This window comes from Salmo trutta, chromosome 12, assembly GCF_901001165.1.
Source record: "Salmo trutta chromosome 12, fSalTru1.1, whole genome shotgun sequence".
NCBI lineage: Eukaryota > Metazoa > Chordata > Actinopteri > Salmoniformes > Salmonidae > Salmo > Salmo trutta.
The window spans coordinates 70,714,606-70,741,418 of NC_042968.1; the positions used below are offsets into that span (position 1 = coordinate 70,714,606).

Sequence of the window (26,813 nt, forward strand, 5' to 3'; positions counted from 1 at the left end):
AAATATAAAAAATAATGAACTGAAAAAACAAATCTACATAAGTATTCAGACCCTTTTCTCAGTACTTTGTTGAAGCACCTTTGGCAGCGATTACAGTCTCGAGTCTTCTTGGGTATGACGCTACAAGCTTGGGACACCTGTATTGTCTGTAGAGCTCCGAGACAGGATTGTGTCGAGGCACAGATTATTCTCTGCAGATCCTCTCAAGCTCTGTCAAGTTGGATGGGGAGCGTCGCTGTATAACTATTTTCAGGTTCCTCCAGATATGTTAGATCGGGTTCAAGTCCGGGCTCGTGCTGGGCCACTCAAGGACATTCAGTGACTTGTCCCGAAGACACTCCTGAGTTGTCTTGGCTGTGTGCTTAGGGTTGTTGTCCTGTTGGAAAGTGAACCTTCGCCCCAGTCTGAGGTCCTGAGCGCTCTTGTATATGTATTTATCAAGGATCTCTCTGTACTTTGCGCCGTTCATCTTTGCCTCGATCCTGACTAGTCTCCACTGAAACTGAAAAACATCCCCACAGCATGATGCTGCCACCACCATGTTCCACTGTAAGGATGGTGCAAGGTTTCATCCAGATGTGATGCTTGGCATTCAGGACAAAAAGTTCTATCTTGGTTTCATCAGACCAGAGAATCTTGTTTCTCATGGTCTGAGAGTCCTTTAGGTGCCTTCTGGAAAATTCCAAGTGGGTTTTCGTGCCTTTTGCTGAAGAGTGGCTTCTGTCTGGCCACTCTACCATAAGGCCTGATTGGTGGAGTGCTGCATAGATGGTTGTCCTTCTGGAAGGTTTCCCCCATCTCCACAGAGAAACTAGAGCTCTGTCAGTGTGACCATCGGGTTCTTGGTCACCCCCTGAACAAGGCCCTTCTCCCCTGATTGCTCAGTTTGGCTGGGTGGCCTGCTCTAGGAAGAGTCTTGGTGGTTCCAAACTTCTTCCATTTAAGAATGATGGATGCCACTGTGTTCTTGGGGATCTTCAACACTGCGAACATGTTTTCGTACCCTTCCCCAGATCTGTGCCTCGACACAGGTGGATAAAAATCTAATTGTAGAAACTTCTCAAGTATGATCAATAGAAACAGGATACCCTTGAGCTCAATTTCGAGTCTCATAGCAAAGGGTCTGAATACTTATGTAAATAAGGTATTTCTGTTTTTATTTTTAATACATTTGCTAAGATTTCTCAAAACCTGTTTTTCACTTTGTCATTATGGGTTATTGTGTGTAGATTGAGTACAAAATAAAATGTTATCAATTTTAGAAGTGTGGGAAAAGTCAAGGGGTCTGAATACTTTCCGAATGTACTGGTTCAGAGAGCACCTCAGATTATTAATCATGGAAGGTGGTCATGGTAACCATGTATCGAGAAAAGCCTGGGGATTAGCCCTGAGCTGTATGTAGTGACTCTTTTATTTATTTTTTTGGTACTTTTTTACCCATTTTCTCCTACATTTCGTGATATCCAATTGGTACTTACAGTCTTGTCCCATCGCTGCAACTCCCGAATGCAGTGACACTACCTAGCCCTCCAAAGAGATAAACATTTTAAACATGATGGAAATACAAACAGGATATCTGGTTATTCTTAGAAATGCCTTCTTCACAATCTTAAATAAGCATGCCCCATTCAAGAAATTTAGAACCAGGAACAGATATAGCCCTTGGTTCTCTCCAGACCTGACTGCCCTTGACCAGCACAAAAACATCCTGTGGTGTTCTGCATTAGCATCGAACAGCCCCCGTGATATGCAACTGTTCAGGGAAGTTAGGAACCAATATACACAGGCAGTTAGGAAAGCCAAGGCTAGCTTTTTCAAGCAGAAATGTGCTTACTGCAACACAAACTCAAAGTTCTGGGACACTGTAAAGTCCATGGAGAAAAAGAGCACCTCCTCCCAGCTGCCCACTGCACTGAGGATAGGAAACTCTGTCATCACCAATAAATTCACTATAATTGAGAATTTCAATAAGCCTTTTTCCACGGCTGGCCATGCTTCCCACCTGGCTACCCCTACCCCTGTCAACAGTCCTGCACCCCCCCACAGCAACTCGCCCAAGCCTCCCCCATTTCTCCTCTACCAAATCCAGTTAGCTGATGTTCTGAAAGAGCTGCAAAATCTGGACCCCTACAAATCAGCCGGGCTAGACAATCTGGACCCTTTCTTTCTAAAATGATCTGCCGAAATTATTGCAACCCCTATTACTAGCCTGTTCAACCTCTCTTTTGTGTCGTCTGAGATTCAAAAGATTGGAAAGCAGCTGCGGTCATCCCCCTCTTCAAACTGCTACAGACCTATATCTATCCTACCCTGCCTTTCTAAGGTCTTCGAAAGCCAAGTTAACAAACAGATTACCGACCATTTTGAATCCCATCGTACCTTCTCCGCTATACAATCTGGTTTCAGAGCTGGTCATGGGTGCACCTCAGCCACGCTCAAGGTCCTAAACGATATCATAACCGCCATCGATAAGAAACAATACTGTGCAGCCGTTTTCAGACGAGCTTCAATGCCATACAACTCTCCTTCCGTGGCCTCCAACTGCTCTTAAATACAAGTAAAACTAAATGCATGCTCTTCAACTGATTGCTGCCCGCACCTGCTCGCCCGTCCAGCATCACTACTCTGGACGGTTCTGACTTAGAATATGTGGACAACTACAAATACCTAGGTGTCTGGCTAGACTGTAAACTCTCCTTCCAGACTCACATGAAATATCTCCAATCCAAAATTAAATCTAGAATTTTCTTCCTATTTCACAACAAAGCATCCTTCACTCATGCTGCCAAACATACCCTCGTAAAACTGACCATCCTACCGATCCTCAACTTCGGCGATGTCATTTACAAAATAGCCTCCAACACTCTACTCAACAAATTGGATGCAGTCTATCACACTGCCATCCGTTCTGTCACCAAAGCCCCATATACTACCCACCACTGCGACCTGTACGCTCTCGTTGGCTGGCCCTCGCTTCATACTCGTCACCAAACCCACTGGCTCCAGGTCATCTACAAGACCCTGCTAGGTAAATCCCCGCCTTATCTCAGCTCGCTGGTCACCATAGCAGCACTCACCCGTAGCACTCGCTCCAGCAGGTATATCTCACTGGTCACCCCCAAAGCCAATTCCTCCTTTGGCTGCCTCTCCTTCCAGTTCTCTGCTGCCAATGACTGGAATGATATACAAAAATCACTGAAACTGGAGACACTTATCTCCCTCACTAGATTTAAGCCCCAGCTGCCAGAGCAGCTCACAGATCACTGCACCTGTACATAGCCCATCTGTAAATAGCCCAAACAACTACCTCATCCCCTACTGTATTTATTTATTTATCTTGCTCCTTTGCACCCCAGTATTTCTACTTTTCATATTCATCTTCTGCACATCTACTATTCCAGTGTTTAATTGCTATATTGTATTTACTTCGCCACCATGGCCTATTTATTGCCTTACCTCCCTTATCTCACCTCATTTGCACACATTGTATATAGACTTGTTTTTCTACTGTATCATTGACTGTATGTTTGTTTACTCCATGTGTAACTCTGTGTTGTTGTATGTGTCGAACTGCTTTGCTTTAGCTTGGCCAGGCCACAGTTGTAAATGAGAACTTGTTCTCAACTTGCCTACCTGGTTAAATAAAGGTGAAATAAAGAAATAAAATAAAAATATACTTGTATTAATCCATAAGAGATGGAAATGTGTCTTCTGCGTTTTTCCTAACCCCGCCGATACACACACACACATACTAATGCTGAGTGATTCGTTTTTTTTAGGTTGGTTCGGTTACATGAGAAAGAAATTATTTTTTTTTGCTTTTTTATCATTTAAAAAAACATTAAATGACATTAAAATGATTTGTGAGTTTCCCTCAGCTATCACCTGCCTTTTTGCTGACACTGACAGTGGGTTGAATGTTGTAACACAGAATAAAACAATGAATAAAAGTCCCATGGTGGTAGTGAATGCCCATTACTACTTATCACTTATTAACCATCATTTATTCAGATGACTTACTTTACTTTAACACTTTACAATATTTCAGTTGTGTATATTACTTCATTTTTATTTGATAACTTTATTATTTTTCATTATTTAAAGTCACCATCTCATCTCTGCTCAGGTAGTAGTAGCCAGCCAGACAACCATCTAACGTTAGGTCTGTGCTCCCCATTGAACGAGTCATAATATTTAGCTAGGCTAGTACTGAAGTAGCTAGCAGGCTGACTGAATAATTTTTCAATTTGGTTCTTCGAAGTAGATAAGGCATACTTTCACGACTGCTTATTACCAATAACACAACAATCAATCGGGTAAAGCTACCTCACAAAATGTCTCAATTCATATAGCCGTTGTGTTTTGTTATGTCATTCCTCTCATATGGTCTGTGCGTATGCGCCACAATTGATTATGGTCATTGTAGTTAATTACCACATTTCTGTGCTGAACTTGGTTGAATATTTGCCTAATGAAAACGACAACTTACAATCAGCCCAGCTTCTCACATAGTTCTTGACTTAATGGGCTTATTTGACATTTCAGACGACTAACAACTGACTGATCTACAAATCACTTTGCATCATAAATAACTACTCATTATTATTTGTAGATCAGTCAGTCAATCACCATTCACCCACAATGCATCATGGATTTGATTCTCTCGAACATGGCCAATTTCTCTTGTGAATGATTTGATTTCAGCACTAACACATACACACATTTGGTTGGAGAGACTGGAGCAGAGGAATGGGGAAATTGCAGTATCAGTGTTTGGCTCTCATTCTTTGTGACAAACAGCCCACAGGCCAGTCAAATTACAACCCTACCCCTAATGATCAAGCCATACATCACATAGCTACCCAACTGGCTCATTAATTTAATTGGTTGACAACTCAAGCCCGCCCAAACTCCCATCAAACCTCTGGCATTGGACCTTTCCCATCTCGCCATCTCTCCTCCCATTGTAAATATGCCAACAACCAACCTCCTTCACACAAAGACGTACTGTATTGCATATCAAATACGTTTCCTACAGTCGGCTACAGTATGTCAGCATGTTACTTTTAATTACCACGTTTCTGTTCTGAACTTGGATGAATATTTGCCTAATGAAAACATCAACTTACAATCAGCCCAGCTTCTCACATAGTTCTTGACTTAATGGGCTTATTTGACATTGCAGACGACTAACAACTGACTGATCTACAAATCACTTGGATCATAAATAACTACTCATTATTATTTGTAGATCAGTCAGTCAATCACCATTCACCCACAATGCATCATGGATTTGGTGCTCTCGAACATGGCCAATTTCTCTTGTGAATGATTTGATTTCTCTCTAGAGAAACGGCGTGTTGAGCTCACAAAAATCCCAACTAAATGGAATTAATGTTATTGAACCAACGTCGGTCAATTAGTTGTTTAATAAAAAAAAACTAAAATATGAATTGCTCAGCACTAACACATTTTACATTTACATTTAAGTCATTTAGCAGACGCTCTTATCCAACATACACACAAACACACATTAGGTTGGAGAGACTGGAGCAGAGGGCAGCTGCAGTGGAGCGCTCAATGAGCAGTTTAGTGGGTTAAGTTCCTTGCTCAAGGGAACCTCGGCAGTAGGTGGCACCTGAGATATTGATGCCAGCAACCCTCTGGGGCTACCGCTGCCCCCCTGCTGCGCCCATTGTATATGGGTATAAATTAAATATGTAATTTTCCATCTCTTTACTAATCAGAGGCATGTAAAGTGATGTAAGCTGAAACGGGTTAACACAAAGCTGCACTTTAAGGACGCAATTGCCCACGTTGTTGGTGAATCACCATGTGAAAGACCTCCAAGTGGTATAAGGCAATATTAAACAATAAATGAAATGTGGGTAAAACAATTTATCTCTGATAGCTGTGTGAGTTCTTCATTCAGGACTGTATTCATCACTGGCACAATTCCTTTTAGGATGTCCCTCAGAGTACCACAGCAACAGTTGGGCTATTGGGAAAATCTCTCTCGATTCAGCAATTCTTTAAACAGTCCCAGTCAAAATGCATGGGGAAATTGCAGTATCAGTGTTTGGCTCTCATTTTTTGTGACAAACAGCTCACAGGCCAGTCAAATTACAACCCTACCCTTTAATGATCAAGCCATACATCACATAGCAACCCAACTGGCTCATTAATTTAATTGGATACAAACTCGAGCCTTCCCAAACTCCCATCAAACCTCTGGCATTGGACCTTTCCTGTCTCTCCATCTCTCCTCCAATTGTAAATATGCCAACAACCAACCTCCTTCACACAGATGTACTGTACTGCTTTTCAAATAAGTTTCCTACAGAGGGCTACAGTATGTCAGCATGATACTTTTAATAGGTGTGGCAATTAATCTACTACCGAGCATTGATTTTCATTTCCTTTTTTGGGAAACACTTTATTTGAGGCTGTGTTTCAAGAATCATGATGAAGTGGTTTTACACGTGTTTGACTTCCTTTTCATAAGCAAGCAGGTGCTGTGAACATCCACACTTTTGCCAATCACAAATGTAAAAAAATATCCCAAGATCAAAATAATCATCATCATGGAGAAAATAACAACATTGACAATGTAGTGGTAAACGACTGGCGTCTATCACCTTTGCTCTGTATCAATGTGTACGTGCTAATTAGCAGATATTCAATTGCTTAAAGCATGTTCACTATAAAGTCAAACTGAATCACATAAATATTCAAAGTTAAGGGAGCTTATGAATCTGGAATCCTCAAGGTGAGAAATTACATTTAAATATATTCAAAAATGATTATTATAAACTCAGCAAAAAAAGAAATGTCCTCTCACTGTCAACTGTTTATTTTCAGCAAACTTAACATGTGTAAATATTTGTATGAACATAAGAAGATTCAACAACTGAGACATAAACTGAACAAGTTCCATAGACATGTGACTAACAGAAATGGAATAATGTGTCCCTGAACAAAGGGGGGGTCAAAATCAAAAGTAACAGTCAGTATCTGGTGTAGCCAAGTACTGCAGTGCATCTCCTCCTCATGGACTGCACCAGATTTGCCAGTTTTTGCTGTGAGATGTTACCTGACTCTTCCACCAAGGCACCTGCAAGTTCCCGGACATTTCTGGGGGGAATGGCCCTAGCCCTCACCCTCCGATCCAACAGGTCCCAGACGTGCTCAATGGGATTGAGATCCGGGCTCTTCAATGGCCATGGCAGAACACTGACATTCCTGTCTTGCAGGAAATCACGCACAGAACGAGCAGTATGGCTGGTGGTATTGTCATGCTGGAGGGTCATGACAGGATGAGCCTGCAGGAAGGGTACCACATGAGGGAGGAGGATGTCTTCCCTGTAATGCACAGCGTTGAGATTACCTGCAATGACAACAAGCTCAGTCCGATGATGCTGTGACACACCGCCCCAGACCATGACGGACCCTCCACCTCCTAATCGATCCCGCTGCAGAATACAGGCTTCGGTGTAACGCTCATTCCTTCGACGAATAAACGCGAATCCGACCATCACCCCTGGTGAGACAAAACTGCAACTCATCAGTTGCCAGTCCTGTCTGGTCCAGGGATGGTGGGTTTGTGCCCATAGGCGAAGTTGTTGCCGGTGACGTCTGGTGAGGAACTGCCTTACAACAGGCCTACAACCCTCAGTCCAGCCTCTCTCAGCCTATTTCAGACTGTCTGAGCAATGATGGAGGGATTGTGCGTTCCTGGTGTAACTCGGGCAGTTTTTGTTGCCATCCTGTACCTGTCCCGCAGGTGTGATGTTCGGATGTACCGATCCTGTGCAGGTGTTGTTACACGTGGTCTGCCACTGCGAGGACGATCAGCTGTCCGTACTGTCTCTCTGTAGCGCTGTCTTAGGCGTCTCACAGTACGGACATTGCAATGTATTGCCCTGGCCACATCTGCAGTCCTCATGCTTCCTTGCAGCATGCCTAAGGCACGTTCACGCAGATGAGCAGGGACCCTGGACATCTTTCTTCTTTTTCAGTCAGTAGAAAGGCCTCTTTAGTGTCCTAAGTTTTCATAACTGTGACCTTAATTGCCTACCGTCTGTAAGCTGTTAGTGTCTTAATGACCGGTTTTTACGAATTATCTTTGAAAGACAGGGTCCTGAAAAAGGGACATTTCATTTTTTGCTGAGTTTATGTCTTACTACATTTCTTTCTAGAGGTTTTAAAGAGGTGACAGTAACTCACCATACAGCCTGTTGAATCGACTCTGCGGTCCGACACACACTTGAAGTTCTTCCTGCAGCCCCCGTTGTCCTTTGAGCAGTCTCGGACCGGGCCGAAAGACGCCAGGAGATCATCTACTGCCTCAAAGTAAGTGGACATGATGGCCTCCTCCCTATGATGGACAGAGAAGAAGAAGACACTGTCATCAATAGACTGAGCACTCAGCTGAACATGTGTCTGAGGATGTCCTAATATGGACAACACACTGGCGGTACTTCTGATGTATATGAGGTTTGGTTAGTTGTACATAAAGAAAAGGAGATCAAATACAGGTGTGTTGGGGTTATTTTGGGGGGGATGCTTCAAGGTCCACATATCTAGCATAAAGCAAAGGTCTGCTCTGTGTAATGTTATTATCACAATAACCCAATCTTCTTTTTCCGAACAAAATCTGTATAAGCTGAATTTCCTATTGTGGTGACCCTTGTAATTCTGCAAAGGTTATATTAGCACTATCATATTGTCGCAAGACAAATAATACAAGAATCATTCATTTGAATAAGAGAGAGTTTGAAAAGGAGCCACATTGCCATTCTGTCCTTGGTGTGCAGTCACGTTACTTCTGTTTGGATATGTTGCTGCTGTGCTGTGATCTGAGGACAACTGGTACAGACGGAATTCAGCTATTCAAGTTGTATCTTAACTCAATCCCATTGTGGAATCCATCTCCAAAAGATATACTGGGATGTTTGGGCCATTGTTCAGAGAGAGGGGAGAGAAGAGAGGAGAGAAGTAGTTGACCCATGTATGTATGTATGTACTCTTTAAATCTGGATATTCCTCCAAAGCTCCATTGTCCTGAGTCTGCACAAATCTGCCAGGACCTAGGATCAAGGGAGATACTAAAGTGTTTTAGTACTATATCTCTTGACACAATGATGAAAATAATCATGGCCTCCAAACCCTCAAGCTGCATACTGGACCCTATTCCAACTAAACTACTGAAAGAGCTGCTTCCTGTGCTTGGCCCTCCTATGTTGAACATAATAAACGGCTCTCTATCCACCGGATGTGTACCAAGCTCACTAAAAGTGGCAGTAATAAAGCCTCTCTTGAAAAAGCCGAATCTTGACCCAGAAATTATAAAAAACTATCGGCCTATATCGAATCTTCCATTCCTCTCAAAAAATTTAGAAAAAGCTGTTGCGCAGCAACTCACTGCCTTCCTGAAGACAAACAATGTATACGAAACGCTTCAGTCTGGTTTTAGACCCCATCATAGCACTGAGACTGCACTTGTGAAGGTGCTAAATGACCTTTTAATGACGTCAGACCGAGGCTCTGCATCTGTCCTCGTGCTCCTAGATCTTAGTGCCGCTTTTGATACCATCGATCACCACATTCTTTTGGAGAGATTGGAAACCCAAATTGGTCTACATGGACAAGTTCTGGCCTGGTTTAGATCTTATCTGTCGGAAAGATATCAGTTTGTCTCTGTGAATGGTTTGTCCTCTGACAAATCAATTGTACATTTCGGTGTTCCTCAAGGTTCCGTTTTAGGACCACTATTGTTTTCACTATACATTTTACCTCTTGGGGATGTCATTCGAAAACATAATGTTAAATTTCACTGCTATGCGGACGGCACACAGCTGTACATTTCAATGAAACATGGTGAAGCCCCAAAATTGCCCTCGCTAGAAGCCTGTGTTTCAGACATAAGGAAGTGGATGGCTGCAAACTTTCTGCTTTTAAACTCGGACAAAACAGAGATGCTTGTTCTAGGTCCCAAGAAACAAAGAGATCTTCTGTTCAATCTGACAATTCATCTGGATGGTTGTACAGTCGTCTCAAATAAAACTGTGAAGGACCTCGGCGTTACTCTGGACCCTGATCTCTCTTTTGAAGAACATATCAAGACTGTTTCAAGGACAGCTTTTTTCCATCTACGTAACATTGCAAAAATCAGAAACTTTCTGTCCAAAAATGACGCAGAAAAATTAATCCATGCTTTTATTACTTCTAGGCTGGACTACTGCAATGCTCTACTTTCCGGCTACCCGGATAAAGCACTAAACAAACTTCAGTTAGTGCTAAATACGGCTGCTAGAATCCTGACTAGAACCCAAAAATTTGATCATATTACTCCAGTGCTAGCCTCCCTACACTGGCTTCCTGTTAAGGCAAGGGCTGATTTCAAGGTTTTACTGCTAACCTACAAAGCATTACATGGGCTTGCTCCTACCTATCTTTCCGATTTGGTCCTGCCGTACATACCTACACGTACGCTACGGTCACAAGACGCAGGCCTCCTAATTGTCCCTAGAATTTCTAAGCAAACGGCTGGAGGTAGGGCTTTCTCCTATAGAGCTCCATTTTTATGGAATGGTCTGCCTACCCATGTGAGAGACGCAGACTCAGTCTCAACCTTTAAGTCTTTACTGAAGACTTATCTCTTCAGTAGGTCCTATGATTAAGTATAGTCTGGCCAAGGAGTGTGAAGGTGAACGGAAAGGCTGGAGCAACGAACCGCCCTTGCTGTCTCTGCCTTGCCGGTTCCCCTCTTTCCACTGGGATTCTCTGCCTCTAACCCTATTACAGGGGCTGAGTCACTGACTTACTGGTGTTCTTCCATGCCGTCCATGGGAGGGGTGCGTCACTTGAGTGGGTTGAGTCACTGACGTGGTCTTCCTGTCTGGGTTGGCGCCCCCCCTTGGGTTGTGCCTTGGCGGAGATTTTGTGGGCTATACTCGGCCTTGTCTTCGGACGGTAAGTTGGTGGTTGTAGACATCCCTCCAGTGGTGTGGGGGCTGTGCTTCGGCAAAGTGGGTGGGGTTATATCCTGCCTGTTTGGCCCTGTCCGGGGGTATCATCGGATGGGGCCACAGTGTCTTCTGATCCCTCCTGTCTCAGCCTCCAGTATTTATGCTGCAGTAGTTTGTGTCGGGGGGCTAGGGTCAGTCTGTTACATCTGGAGTATTCTCTTGTCTTATCCGGTGTCCTGTGTGAATTTAAATATGCTCTCTCTAATTCTCTCTTTCTCTCTTTCTTTCTTTCTCTCGGAGGACCTGAGCCCTAGGACCATGCCTCGGGACTACCTGGCATGATGACTCCTTGCTGTCCCCAGTCCACCTGGCCATGCTGCTGCTCCAGTTTCAACTGTTCTGCCTGTGGCTACGGAACCCTGACCTGTTCACCGGACGTGCTTGTTGCACCCTCGACAACTACTATGATTATTATTATTTGACCATGCTGGTCATTTATGAACATTTTAACAACTTGACCATGTTCTGTTATAATATCCACCCGGCACAGCCAGAAGAGGACTGGCCACCCCTCATAGCCTGGTTCCTCTCTAGGTTTCTTCCTAGGTTTTTGGCCTTTCTAGGGAGTTTTTCCTAGCCACCGTGCTTCTTTCACATGCTTTGCTTGCTGTTTGGGGTTTTAGGCTGGGTTTCTGTACAGCACTTTGAGATTTCAGCTGATATACGAAGGGCTATATAAATAAATTTGATTTGATTTGATATGTATTTACATTTTTGCACTGACTTATACACACTCACGCACACTGAAACTCCAACACACACATAACATACAATTATAATTTGCGCTGCTGCTACTCTGTTTATCAATTAAATTCTATTTGCTTTATTGGCATGACATAACAATGTACATATTACCAAAGCTTACTTTGGAGATTTACAATATTAACATAATTACAATAATAATAATTAATATTGTCAACGGGACAACATTAACAACAATAATCAAGGTTCGATACATTGAACAATAACAATAATATATCCTGATGCCTAGTCACCTTATACACCTATACACCTATACAGTACATACACTATACAATTCCTTCGGAAAGTGCCTTTGGAAAGTATTAAGACCCCTTGACTTTTTCCACATTTTGTTACATTACAGCCTTATTCTAAAATTGATTTTTTTAAATCCTCTGTAATCTACACAAAATATCCTATAATGACAAAGTGAAAACAGACAACATTTTTGCAAATGTATTAAAAATAAAAAACAGAAATAATTTACATTAGTATTCAGACACTTTGCTATGAGATTCGAAATTGAGCTCAGGTGCATCCTATTTCCATTGATCATCCCTGAGATGTTTCTGCAACTTCAATGGAGTCCACCTGTGGTGAATTCAAATGATTGGACACAATTTGGAAAGGCACACACCTGTCTATATAAGGTCCCACAGTTGACAGTGCATGTCAGAGCAAAAACCAAGCCATGAGGTTGAAGGAATTGTCCGTAGAGCTCTGAGACAGGATTGTGTCAAGGCACAGCTCTGGGGAAAGGGTACCAATAAATGTCTGCAGCGTTGAAGATCCTCAAGAACACAGTGGCCTCCATAATTTTTAAATGGATGAAGTTTTGAACCACCAAGACTAGCCCCCTGGCCAAACTGATTGGGGGAGAAGGGCCTTGGTCAGGGAGATGACCAAGAACCCGATGGTCACTCTGACAGAGCTCTTGAGGTCCTCTGTGGAGATGGGAGAAACTTCCAGAAGGACAACCATCTTTGCAGCACTCCACCAATCAGGCCTTTATGGTAGATTGGCCAGATGGAAGCCACTCCTCAGTAAAAGGAACATGACAGCCCGCTTGGAGTTTGCCAAAAGGCCATTTAAAACTCTCAGACCATGAGAAACAACATTCTCTGGTCTGATGAAACAAAGATTGAACTCTGGCTTGAATGCCAAGCGTCACGTCTGGAGGAAACCTGGCACCATCCCTACGGTGAAGCATGGTGGCGGCAGCATAATACTGTGGCAATATTTTTCAGCGGCAGGGACTGAGAGACATGATTGAGGCAAAGAGATCCTTGATGAAAACCTGCTCCAGAGCGCTCAGGACCTCAGACTGGGGCGAAGGTTCACATTCCAACAGGACAACGACCCTAAGCACACAGCCAAGATATCTCAGGAGTGGCTTCAAGACAAGTCTCTGAATGTCCTTGAGTGGCCCAGCAAAAGCCTGGACTTGAACCCGATTGAACATCTCTGGAGAGACCTGAAAATAGCTGTGCAGCAACACTCCCCATCCAACCTGACAGTTTGAGAGGATCTGCAGAAAAACTCCCCAAATACAGGTGTGCCAAGCTTGCAGCGTCATACCCAAGAAGAATAGATGCTGTAATCGCTGCCAAAGGTGCTTCAACAAAGTACTGAGTAAAGAGTCTGAAAACTTATGTAAAAGGTAATATTTCAGCTTATTTTTAATAAATGTGCAAAAAATTCTAAAAACCTGTTTTTGCTTTGTCATTATGGGGTATCGTGTGTAGATTGACGAGGGGGAAAAAAACAATTTAATCCATTTTAGAATAAGGCTGTAACGTAACAAAATATGGAAAAAGTCAAGGGGTCTGAATACTTTCCGAAGGCACTGTATATACAAAAGTATGTGGACACCTCTTGAAATTAGTGAATTCAGCTATTTCAGCCACGCCCATTGCTGACAGGTGTATAAAATTGAGCACACCGCCATGCAATCTCCATAGACAAACATTGGCAGTAGAATGGCCCGTACTGAAGAGCTCAGTGACTTTCAACGTGGCACATTTATAGGATGCCAGTTTTCCAACAAGTCAGTTATTCAAATTTCTGCCCTACTAGAGCTGCCCTGGCCAACTGTAAGTGCTGTTATTGTGAAGTAGAAATGTCTAGGAGCAACAACGACTAAGCCACAAGGTGGTTGGCCACACTAGCTCACAGAATAGGACCGCCGAGTTCTGAAGCGCTTAGCCCGTAAAATGTGTCTGTCGTTGGTTGTAACACCGAGTTCTAAACTGCCTCTGGAAGTAACGTCAGCACAAGAACTGTTAGTCGAGAGCTTCACTATCTGGCAGTTCGACGGATGAATCTGGGTTTGGCGGATGCCAGGATAACTCTAACCTGCCCGAATGCATAGTGCATACTGTAAAGTTTGTTGGAGAAGAAATAATGGTCTGTGGCTGTTTTTCATGGTTCGGGCTAGGCCCCTTAGTTCCAGTGGAGGGAAATCTTTATGCTACAGCATACAATGACATTTCAGATGATTCTAGACTTCCAACTTTGTGTCAACAGTTTAGGGAAGGCCCTTCCCTGTTTCAGCATGACAATGCCCCCGTGCACAAAGCGAAGTACATAAAGAAATTGTTTGTCAAGATCGGTGTGGAAGAAATTGACTGGCCTGCACAGAGTGCTGACCTCAACCCGATCGAACACCTTTGGGATGAATTGGAACGTTGAATGCAAGCCAGGCCTAATCGGCCAACTTCAGTGCCCAACCTCACTAATGCTCTTGTGGCTGAATGGAAGCAAGTCCCTGCAGCAATGTTCCAACATCTTGTGGAAAGCCTTCCCAGAAGAGTGGAGGCTTTTATAGCAGGAAAGGGTTGACCAATATTAATGCCCATGATTTTGGAATGAGATCTTTTTATTTATTTATTTATTTATTTATTTATTTCACCTTTATTTAACCAGGTAGGCAAGTTGAGAACAAGTTCTCATTTACAATTGCGACCTGGCCAAGATAAAGCAAAGCAGTTTGACACATACAACAACACAGAGTTACACATAGAGTAAAACAAACATACAGTCAATAATATAGTAGAAAAATAAGTCTATATACAAAGTGAGCAAATGAGGTGAGATAAGGGGGGTAAGGCAATAAATAGGCCATGGTGGCGAAGTACATACAATATAGCAAGTAAAACGCTGGAATGGTAGATTTGTAGTGGAAGAAAGTGGAAAGTAGAAATAGAAATAATGGGGTGCAAAGGAGCAAAATAAATAAATAAATAAATACAGTAGGGGAAGAGGTAGTTGTTTGGGCTAAATTATAGACGGGCTATGTACAGGTGCAGTAATCTGTGAGCTGCTCTGACAGCTGGTGCTTAAAGCTAGCTTTGACGAGCAGGTGTCCACATACTTTTGGTCATGTAGTATATCTAAATATGGTATTGGAACTGAACCTGTGAATAGCTTCTTGTGTGTATATATACTGAGGCTTCTTACTTTCTCGTGTTCTTATTTCTTATTTTTATTTCTCGTGTGTTTTTGTTCTACCTTAAAAACATGCCTTTCTTGAATCAACACTCCACCTTGACTTTTTTTTTTATCAGCGCTGACATTGCTGATAGCTACTTTACTGAGGAAAAATGTACTTACTATGACAGATATGTCCCATCTAGCTATCTTAAGATGAATGCACTAACTGTAAGTCGCTCTGGATAAGAGCATCTGCTAAATGACTAAAATGTAAATATAAAATGAAAATGCCCAAGGACACTGGTTCCATTGTGCAATACTAGAGGCAAACAACAGAAGCATGCCTGTGTAGTTGGGTGAGATTGTGTGAGTGTGTCACCGTGTCACCACCACCAGTTTGTTCAGAGCCACCAAAGCTGCCGTGCTAGTGCCTTTCCTCTGGCCTGTGGTGTTGGGGAGCAGGTGGGAGTCTGCAGGCGTGAAAGTGACAAGGGGGATTACAAATAGTGGCTTTTTGGTCCAGTCGCTTCGAAAGTCTCCTAATGTGTTTGGATATGATTTCCCATGGCCAGAGATCTGGCAGAGCACGAGGGCCTGCCAGGGCCTGCCAGCTTAGGTACAGGGGGCTGCCTGATAGGCTGATGCCTGATAGCACTCTGCTTCGCCCGCTCTGCCCAGCCCACAGGGAAATTCAAGTCATTAGAGGTGTAATGGCAAATAATGAAGCCATCAGCACTCTCTGTGTTTAATCTGAGCTAAGACACAGTGCCATGCAGGCTTCAACATGGTAGTGCTAGCTGGCTGTCCTTTCTTAATTCTATGCTGAACATACATGCAATAATTTCAAAGATTTTTACTGAGTTACAGTTCAGTCAATTGAAATAAATTCATTAGGCCCTAATCTATGGATTTCACATGACTGGGCAGGAGTGCAGCCATGGGTGGGCCTGGGAGGGCATAGGCCCACCAATTTAGGAGCCAGGTCCACACAATAAGATTAGGGCTTTATTAACGACAGAAATACTCCTCAGCATCCCCCCTCCTCTTCAGACGTTCCCGCAGGTGAAGAAGCCGGATGTGAAGGTCCTGGGCTGGCTTGGTTACATGTACAGTACACTACTGTTCAAAAGTTTGGGGTCACTTAGAAATTTCCTTGCACATTTTTGGTCCATTAAAATAACATGAAATTGATCAGAAATACAGTGTAGACATTGCTAATGTTGTAAATGACTATTGTAGCTGGAAACGGCAGATTTTTCTATGGAATATCTACATAGGCGTACAGAGGCCCATTATCAGCAACCATCACTCCTGTGTTCCAATGGCACGTTGTGTTAGCTAATCCTAGTTTATCATTTTAAAAGGCTAATTGATCCTTAGAAAACCCTTTTGCAATTATGTTAGCACAGCTGAAAACTGTTGTTCTAACTAAAGTAGCAATAAAACTGGCCGTCTTTAGACTAGTTGAGTATCTGGAGCATCAGCATTTGTGGGTTCAATTACAGGCTCAAAATGTCCAGAAACAAAGAACTTTCTTCTGAAACTCATGTCTATTCTTGTTCTGATAAATGAAGGCTATTCCATGCAAGAAATTGCCAGGAAACTGAAAATCTCGTACAACGCTGTGTACTACTCCCTTCACAGGGTGCAAACTGGCTTCACAGGGTGCAAACCCTTCACAGGGTGCAAACTGGCTCTAACCAGAATAGAAAGAGGAGTTGGAGGCCCCGGTGCACAACTGAGCAAGTGGACAAGTACATTAGTGTGTCTAGTTTGAGAAACAGATGCCTCACAAGTCCTTAACTAGCAGCTTCATTAAATAGTACCCGCAAAACACCAGTCTCAACGTCAACAGCGAAGAGGCGACTCTGGGATGTCAGGGAACTTTAACATTTCTACAAAGGTGATACAAGGTTTTCAAAAGAGACAATAAGGTCAACAGCGTCCATGATGACAGGGCATCCATCTTGGCCAGTGCAAAACAATGAGTAGCCAACCACAACGACAATCTGCAGAGAAACACACACCACAATAAGATACATCTTAAGGGGATATTGTTTTGAGCTCCTTCTTTATTGCATTCCTTTGCCAGAAAACAAAAAGCAATCTCGACCAACAGTAAAAGATGGTTTTAAAAAAACAGAAAAAAATAGGACAGCGTGACAATATTGCAGAGTCTTATTTACTGTAGCTATACAGTATCACTGTGACAGACTTGGTTCACCTAGAGTTCTTATTCCAATAAGTATGGAAATGGTACGGTATGTGTGTAAGGAAATAGTTTAATTCTCTAAAGTTCACTGAAGCCCTACACATCTCTATATAAAGATCTTGCCATGGTCCCCCTGTGGAATGTTTCCACTTTGTATTAATTTTATTTTATTTTATTTGGATCTCTTTTAGTCCCCATTTGGACTAATCTTCCAAGAGTCCTTAAACATTAAAATACAATTTATATACAAAGTCATTAGTGACATTATAGATTGCTAGTAATGTCTTACTGCTACGGTTTCCTATTAAATTAACACTAGGCTTTCTGGTGATTTCACTGAAGCTCAGATACCCTACAGTTATTAAAACATGTAGTTGACATTATTATTCTATTTTCATCTCTCTACCTCCGCTCTGCTTGCAATAGAAAACACACACAGACAACAAATACACTTGCGCCAAACGCACACACACCCACCCACACACAGCAATTTCCAGTTGGACCACATGCGAGAAAGTCATTTTGTGAGAAGAGTGTTGAGAGAGATGGGGAGATGAGTTAGTGGTGAATGTGGCATGCAGGGGGAGGGAGCAATAGTTAATATAGTGGATATCATAATTCATGTGAAGGGTGAATTCTTGATGTATTTGGCCTGGCCTGCCCCCCTGCCGCATCCTGACTCCCCAGGAAGGATTTGTGGGGAGATAAGGTCAAAGGTCAAAACAGAGGCTTAAATTATGCTGCATCCCCTAATGTACTTCACCTCACCATCGATATGTCACCGTTTGCCACTGAGGTGGAATGTGAATAGAGACAAAAACAGTCCTACATTTTAATGAAACCAATATGGCTTCTCTCTGTGTGGTTTTAAACAATGGCAGGACCGATCTCTGAAAATAGCCCTTTATTGAATTTTTTTCCCCTTAATCACCGTTATGACAAACTATCATTCTGGCCTTACATTCTTCTATGGAAAGTGAGTGGGTACACAATTTAGCAGGGTCAGTTCACGAGGAAGTGCGATCACTGCACAATCACTGCAATTACAATGTTTATGAAGTTGATCCGATGGCAATTTACTATGTATGAAGCTGTCATTTTTGAGGCATCGGGGGTAAGGGCTGATGGCATGTGGCGTACCGAGGCTAATTGGAGCGCCGGCATGCTCTATCCATTAAGTTGCTAATAAAGCGAACAGGCACCGCCCGCTGGCATTGTCACATACAGCCGCCCTTTACGAGGTACAGCAGCCGCTCGAAGAAAAAGGGCAAAAAAACATACACACAGTGTACAAAACATTAGGAACACCTTCATACTGAGTTGCACCCCATTTTGCCCCCAGAACAGCCACAATTCGTCAGAGCATGGCATCTAAAAGGTGTCGAAAGCGTTTAACTGGGATGCTGGCCCATGTTGACTCCAATACTTCTCACAGTTGTGTCAAGTTGGCTGGATGTCCTTTGGGTGGTGGACCATTCTTGATAGCCACAGGTCACTGTTGAGGGTAAAAAACCCAGCAGCGTTGCAGTTCTTGACACACTCAAACCAGTGCTCCTGGCACCTACTACCATACCCCGTTCAAAGGCATTTAAATATTTTGTGTTGGCCATTCACCCTCTGAATGGCACACATACACAATCCATGTCTCAAATGTCTCAAGCTTCATCTACACTGATTGAAGTGGATTTCACGTGACATCAATAAGGGATCATAGCTTTCACCTGGATTCAGCTACTCAGTCTGTTAATGTGCATTCACACACACACACACACACACACACACACACACACACACACACACACACACACACACACACACACACACACACACGCTACAAGTGGGGTTGAGGGCCCCACTTTGTGTACTATTAAGTGGTGCATTAAGGAGCTGACTCCTCAATGTTATAGCAGAGTGTTGCTAAGGAAGAAGAACGGTGTGTTAGCTTACCGCGGCACCGCAAGCCGGGAGGTCACTTTGGCTTCAACACCTCGCCTTGCCTGACAATGTGTTAGGAGTGGAGAGAAATAATACGGACAACATGGCAACATGTCCCTCTGAGGAAAAAAGCTGAGGATTGATGGTTGCCATTCGCTGGTCGCTGCCTGAATATGCAGTGTGCTTTTTAAAGGCTAAAGACATTAAGCTATTCAGTAGACATAACCTTGTGCAGTCCTGTCACAATAACTAACAACATTTGAATAGAGAAGTAGGTATTGTTGTTGTTTCTGTGGCAACCTTATATCATCAGCATCCAATCTCTACCTATTTCAATTCCTTTATACTTTCATGGGTTCGAGGTTGGCTGAGGAAAATCTAACCATCATTAAAACTGAAAGCCAATGCTTTCAACAATGTTTTTGTCATGTGAATCTTTGTGCTGTAGCGCTACTTAACTACTTAACTGCCAATCAAGCTTTAGTGAGAAATAAATAAGAAAAATTAGGCTAGATAATAAAACGAGAGATGAAGAAAGGGTCGATCCACCATCTATCTATGAACGTTGTTGGAAGTTTGAACTATTTAGTTTCACTTTGGCTCTGAGGTAGACAAATCTGGTGCCGTATTACGAGTCTCTTGTCAGTCAACACTCAAACCACCTCAGCTTCTCCTTATGAAAAAAATATAATGAAAAACAGAATGTGTGAAAAAATACATCGATATTTTCCACTGGGAAAACATAACATGTTAGCTTGACCGGCAGTAGCTACATGTTTGGATGCTGGGACCACCTCTGGCTGCTTAACCAAGCATGGGTATTGAACTCCACATGCCCACTGCGGGGTGAGCGTGAGGATAAGGAACCCCTGTGGGACATGTGTTTTTCATAGAATAGGAACAAAAGTGTATTCTTTGGAACAGGGCCGTGGGGAATTGAGCACACAGGGAGGAAAAACTGTACAGGGGAACAGACTGTGTGACAGGAAGATAGGTGCCACGCTGTGCTAACAAACCACACTTTCTAGCGCTTTGTGTGTGGCACTCATATCGCAGTGGCAATTAAGAGACACAAACAAATAAACAAGTGAAAAACACCTTGGGCATGTGCCAGTTAACATACCAAGAAGCCTCCAAAGTACACACACATGCCACTGAATGAGAACAATGGGATGCATATTGCAAATCCAATTATTTCAAGGGATGAAACTAGATTAAAATAAACTAATTTGGAAAACAAAACGATAAGGCGTCCTACCTTATGTAACATATTCAGCGTCCTGGAATAACCTTATATGTACATTTTTGTATTTTATGTTCAATTTATGTTCAATCTATGAAAAGTTTACTTCTTGGAGATACTGTACAAGGTTTTTCCATGACACTGACAATATATCTCTTCAACAGCACTTTCCACCAATAATTATGAATGTAGGCATGTAAGCCTTTATAAGAGCTCTTATCAGGAGCCAAAAGTTTTGTGAAAAGTTATTATTATACAATGTGCTGAGGTGTGATGGAAGGGAATGTGCTCATATGATTCAAATAAACTGTTAGAATTTCTTCTGACACAGGCTGTATCCATACTTAAAATGCCCCACCACAGCTATCCTCAAGCTAGCTAGTGTTTTAGCGGAATATTTGTTTGTTAAAAAATCCAGGCGGAGCAAGCCACTCTCTGCCTTAATGAATGATTAGAGTGAAACAGCTGCACATCAAGACAGACATCAAGGAGCTTAGCAACTCGGTTTGAAACCCAGTCTGGAGATTAATACTTTATTTTTAACAGCCTACACATACACATAGTGGAACTGCTTCCAGAGTACATAAAAACAGAGAGCCCAGTTCTTTGGGAGAAAGCACATCATAGTGCGATTAAAACATACTCTGGCGTTCAGTCAGATAGCCAGAGGATATGTGATCTGGTTCCTCTGAAATTAAACGTCTTTTGCTGAAGAGGTCTTTTTTCTTCTATTGTTCTATCTCTCCCATTCTCCCAGAGTCTTTACTGAAGGAAGACTGTGGCTCTGTATGGGCTTTCATGTGCAGCTGTGCACACAGCTTAGCAGTCGGGAGAAGGCCTGATTCCCCAAATTGCAGTCTAGGGACTCTGACAGCCTGTTCTGAGATAGCATCAAGCACACGCTCTTCAAAATCACAGCCATTTTATTCAAAACAGCCTTGATGTTGTTGAGGAAATGAAAGCATGCTAAACTGACTGAGCATAATTAGCGTGAGCTGTACTGTAACAAGATCAAGACAGCATTAACGCTACATATTTAATATAAAAGCACATTTTCTTTAAGTGTTAAATTCTTATTTTAGTGTTTCATAACTTCCCCATTGTGCTGTGAAATAGAATTGGCACTATAATAGAATATTGCCATAGTTCAGGAAAGTGTTCAAATTAGAAGTATTTGTACAAACTTTTATTTCAAAAGGTATGTTATGAGCATCCGTGTAAAAGGCATTGAGGACGATGCCAGGGGAGCATCTAAAACATCAGGTCCAATATCACCATCTCAGTTACAATCTTTCAACAGTTGGCTTTACATCTTCTTCTCTATGAACAATATCCAGAGGGTGTCCCATTTTCCTCATCTAAATTTATTCTCCCTTCACACTGCAACTGTTTCCCTAGGCTTCCCATGATCACAACACCATGTTGAGTCAAAGCAGACCTTTGTTGAACAGAAGGGTCCCTCTGGGAAGGACAGATACATATTAAACATAATGGCTTCAAACACAAACAAACAGAAGGATGTAAGAAAGAAAATTATTATGTATGAAATTCATAGGCCAGTTCACACATAATCCAAATATATGGATTTTGTATGAATTCAGACAATTATACAATAAAGGAATGTTTGTAGCGTGATTAATGTAAGCTTTTTTTGTAATATTACACTTCATAATTCAAATAGCTTGTTTCACGCTAAAAGCTGTATGACTCTGAGTTTGAGAAGTTTAATTCTGGTTGCCTTTGAGTGATCTTGGTAATACCATAGAAATGGCTTGAGCATTTTAATGCGAGGGAGAGAGAGAGAGACTGTTATAGGCCCAATGCTACTGAAATGACTCGAGGCTGAGCCAAGAGGTGTTTGCACCCAAAAGTACAATCAAATAATATTGCTAGTAAAAATGTAAATAGCTGATGTATTCATACAGGGTAATTTCATAAGAACAGTTGTAGTAGTAGTAGTAGTAGTAGTAATTGTAGTACTATTACTAGTAGCAGTAGTAGTAGTAAATAAAATCGAATCAATCGTTATTGGTCACATACACACGTTTAGCAGATGTTATTGCGGGTGCAGCAAAATGATTATGTTTATAGCTCCAACAGTAGTAGTAGTAGTAAAGAACTAAATAAAGAACTAAATAAACTTCAGTTAGTGCTAAACACGGCTGCTAGAATCTTGACTAGAACCAAAAAAATGTATCATATTACTCCAGGGCTAGCCTCTCTACACTGGCTTTCTGTTAAGGCAAAAGCTGATTTCAAGGTTTTACTGCTAACTTACAAAGCATTACATGGGCTTGCTTCTACCTATCTTTTCGATTTGGTCCGGCCGTACATACCTACACGTACACTACGGTCACAAAACGCATGCCTCCTTACTGTTCCTAGAATTTCTAAGCAAACAGCTGGAGGCAGGGCTTTCTCCTATAGAGCTCAATTTTTATGGAATGGTCTGCCTATCCATGTGAGAGTTTTCATGTGAGAGTTTTCCTGTTTTCAACTCTCTAGAGACAGCAGGAGTGGTAGAGATACTCTGAATGATTGGCTATGAAAAGCCAACTGACATTTACTCCTGAGGTGCTGACCTGTTGCACCCTCGACAACCACTGTGATTATTATTATTTGACCCTGCTGGTCATCTATGAACATTTGAACATCTTGGCCATGTTCTGTTATAATCTCCACCCGCACAGCCAGAAGAGGACTGGCCACCCCTCATAGCCTGGTTCCTCTCTAGGTTTTTTCCTAGGTTCTGGCCTTTCTAGGGAGTTTTTCCTAGCCACCGTGCTTCTACACCTGCATTGCTTGCTGTTTGGGGTATTAGGCTGGGTTTCTATACAGCACTTTGTGTCATCAGTTGCTGTAAGAAGGGCTTTATAAATAAATGTGATTGAATTTGATTGATAGTAGTAGTAGTAGTAGTAGTACCTTACTGGGGGGTGATAGAACTGGAGCTTTTCTATTGGTACAACATCAAGTCATTATAAATCAAACTGACATACTTTATAATAATTTTTTATATTTATTGTGTGTTTTTGTTCTACTTTATTTGTTGATGTATTTTTGATGGTACTACTGATATTTATAACTGCATTGTTGGGAAAGAGCAAGCAAGAAAGGCATTTCAGTATACTTGTGCACGTGACAATACAAACTTGAAACTGAATTATTTTTGACCGTAGCTAGTCATAGCAGGAGAGCAAATATCCCCACCTCACTTCAGGCACTCACATTCTTCCACTGGCTACCTCCTTATTCACTTTCTAGCAGGATAGCACATTACTTTGAAGCACCATATAGTGCATAATGCTATAGAACACAGAGGCACAACTACTACTGTAAGGGAGTGTGTAACTGGCGGCAGGGAAGTCAGGCACAGGAGAGCAAAGCTTGGTAATTAACGGAGCAGTTTTATTCATAAAACCACCGGTAACCAGAACCACAAACAAATGGGTACAAAATCCGTTGCGCACCAGAGAAAACGTGCACATGCACTTACAATAAACAATTCCGCACAAAGACATGGGGGGAACAGAGGGTTAAATACACAACATGTAATGAGGGAAATTGAGACCAGGTGTGTGAGAAGACAAGACAAAACAAATGGAAAACGAAAAGTGAATCGATGATGGCTAGAAGAACGGCGCCACCGAGCGCCGCCCGAACAAGGAGAGGAACCGACTTCGGCGGAAGTCGTGACAGTACCCCCCCCTTGACGCACGGCTCCAGAAGCGCGCTGACACCGGCCTCGGGGATGACCCGGAGGGCGAGGCGCAGGGCGATTCGGATGGAGACAGTGGAACTCCTGCAGCATTGAAGGGTCCAACACGTCCTCGACCGGAACCCAGCACCTCTCCTCTGGACCGTACTCCTCCCACTCCACGAGGTACTGAAGGCCCCTCGCCTGACGCCTCGAATCCAGTATGGAGCGAATGGAGTACGCCGGGGCCCCCTCGATGTCCAAAGGGGGAGGAAGAACCTCCCGCACCTCAGACTCCTGGAGCGGGCCAGCCACCACCGGCCTTAGGAGAGACACATGGAACGTGGGGTTAATACGGTAATCGGGGGGAAGCTGTAACCTGTAACAAACCTCGTTCAGTCTCCTAAGGACTTTAAATGTCCCCACAAACCGCGGGCCCAGCTTCCGGCAGGGCAGGCGGAGTGGCAGGTTTTGGGTCGAGAGCCAGACCCGGGTCCCCGGTGCGAACCCGGTCCCCTGGGGCCTCACTGCGGTGACGGTCTGCTCTGTTTTTCTGGCGCAGCATGGCCCGCTGAAGGTGAACACGAGCAGCTTCCCATGTCTCCTCCGCGCGCCTGAACCAGTCGTCCACCGCAGGAGCCTCGGTCCGACTCTGATGCCAAGGCGCCAGAACCGGCTGGTACCCCAGTACGCACTGGAAGGGAGAGAGGTTAGTGGAGGAGTGGCGGAGCGAGTTCTGTGTTATCTCGGCCCAGGGCACGAACGCCGCCCACTCCCCCGGGCCGGTCCTAGCAATAAGACCGCAGAAACCTACCCACATCCTGGTTTACTCTCTCCACCTGCCCATTACTCTCGGGGTGAAAGGCTGATCGAGACCCCCAGACGTTCCATGAACACCTTCCAGACCCTCGACGTGAACTGGGGACCTCGATCAGACACTATATCCTCAGGCACCCCGTAGTGCCGGAAGACGTGCGTAAACAAGGCCTCCGCAGTCTGTAGGGCCGTAGGCAGACCGGGCAGAAGGAGGAGACGGCAGAACTTAGAAAACTGATCCACAACGACCAGGATTGCGGTGTTACCCTGTGAAGGGGGGAGATCGGTAAGGAAATCCACCGACAGGTGCGACCAAGGCCGCTGTGGAATGGGTAAGGGGTGTAGCTTCCCTCTGGGTAGGTGCCTAGGAGCCTTACACTGGGTGCACACCGAGCAGGAGGAAACATAAACACTCACGTCCTTAGCAAAGGTAGGCCACCAGCACCTCCCGCTCAAACAGTAGCCAGCAGCATACCACCCTGCATCCAACTGCTGGCTTGCTTCTGATGCTAAGCAGGGTTGGTCCTGGTCAGTCCCTGGATGGGAGACCAGATGCTGCTGGAAGTGGTATTGGAGGGCCAGTAGGAGGCACTCTTTCCTCTGGTCTAAAAAATATCCCAATGCACCAGGGCAGTGATTGGGGACACTGCCCTGTGTAGGGTGCCGTCTTTCGGATGGGACGTTAAACGGGTGTCCTGACTCTCTGAGGTCATTAAAGATCCCATTGCACTTATCGTAAGAGTAGGGGTGTTAACCCCGGTGTCCTGGCTAAATTCCCAATCGGGCACTCATACCATCACGGCTGTCTAATCATCCCCAGCTTACAATTGGCTCATTCATCCCCCTCCTCTCCCCTGTAACTATTCCCCAGGTCGTTGCTGTAAATGAGAATGTGTTCTCAGTCAACTTACCTGGTAAAATAACGGTAAAATAAAAAATAAATAAATAAATAAAAACAGCGCACTGTCCGACCAATCCCAGGATGACCAGAGGAGGGTGATGTGTGGGCCCAATAGATCAACCGGTCACGGACAGCAGACGGGACATACAGACGCCCTGCGGGACACGGGCTCTGCACGCAACGCCTGCTCAATGTCCGCATCCAGCTCCCACACCACCGGCGCTACCAGGCAGGAGGCCGGAAGTATGGGAGTATGATCCATGGGCCGCTCCTCTGTGTCATACAGCCGGGGCAGTGCGTCTGCCTTCACATTCTGGGAGCCTGGTCTATAGGATATGGTGAAAAAAGTGGATTGATGATGGCTAGAAGACCGGCGACGCCGACAGCCGAGCGCCGCCCGAACAAGGAGAGGAACCGACTTCGGCGGAAGTCGTGACAACTACAATCATTTACAGATGCACTGCAAAATGGAACCTCAATCTATAAACAAACTTTTTGAATAATGCAAGACATCATTCCGTCCTCTCATGTCACATCCTGTATAACAAGTCCTCCAGCTCTGGAGCGCAACTGAAACAGCTTAATTACAAGAGAATTATCTGACCACCTACGCATACTGTCATGGGAATGAATGGTCTTTTTTCATTCAATAGAGTCTTAGACAGAAATGATTGATGGTCAAAGAATGGAAATGTATTGTTAATAAGGATGGCACCACCAGTGGTAATAGAGAAATGCAATTAACAAATCAAATGGTGCCAACAGAGAACCAAAATATTGGAACCCTAAATTGCACCTGCAATGAA

The 26,813-nt window shown here is 43.5% G+C and overlaps 1 protein-coding gene across 1 annotated transcript in view; it reads right to left on the bottom strand.

Moving 5' to 3' along the window:
- LOC115204090 (astrotactin-2) overlaps nucleotides 1–26,813 on the bottom strand; it is a 525,217-nt gene that overhangs the window by 244,792 nt on the left and 253,612 nt on the right. The window contains exon 11 of the mRNA XM_029769397.1: nucleotides 8,227–8,377. Within this exon, the coding sequence (XP_029625257.1) occupies nucleotides 8,227–8,377 (151 nt within the window). The remainder of the gene's footprint in view (nucleotides 1–8,226; nucleotides 8,378–26,813) is intronic.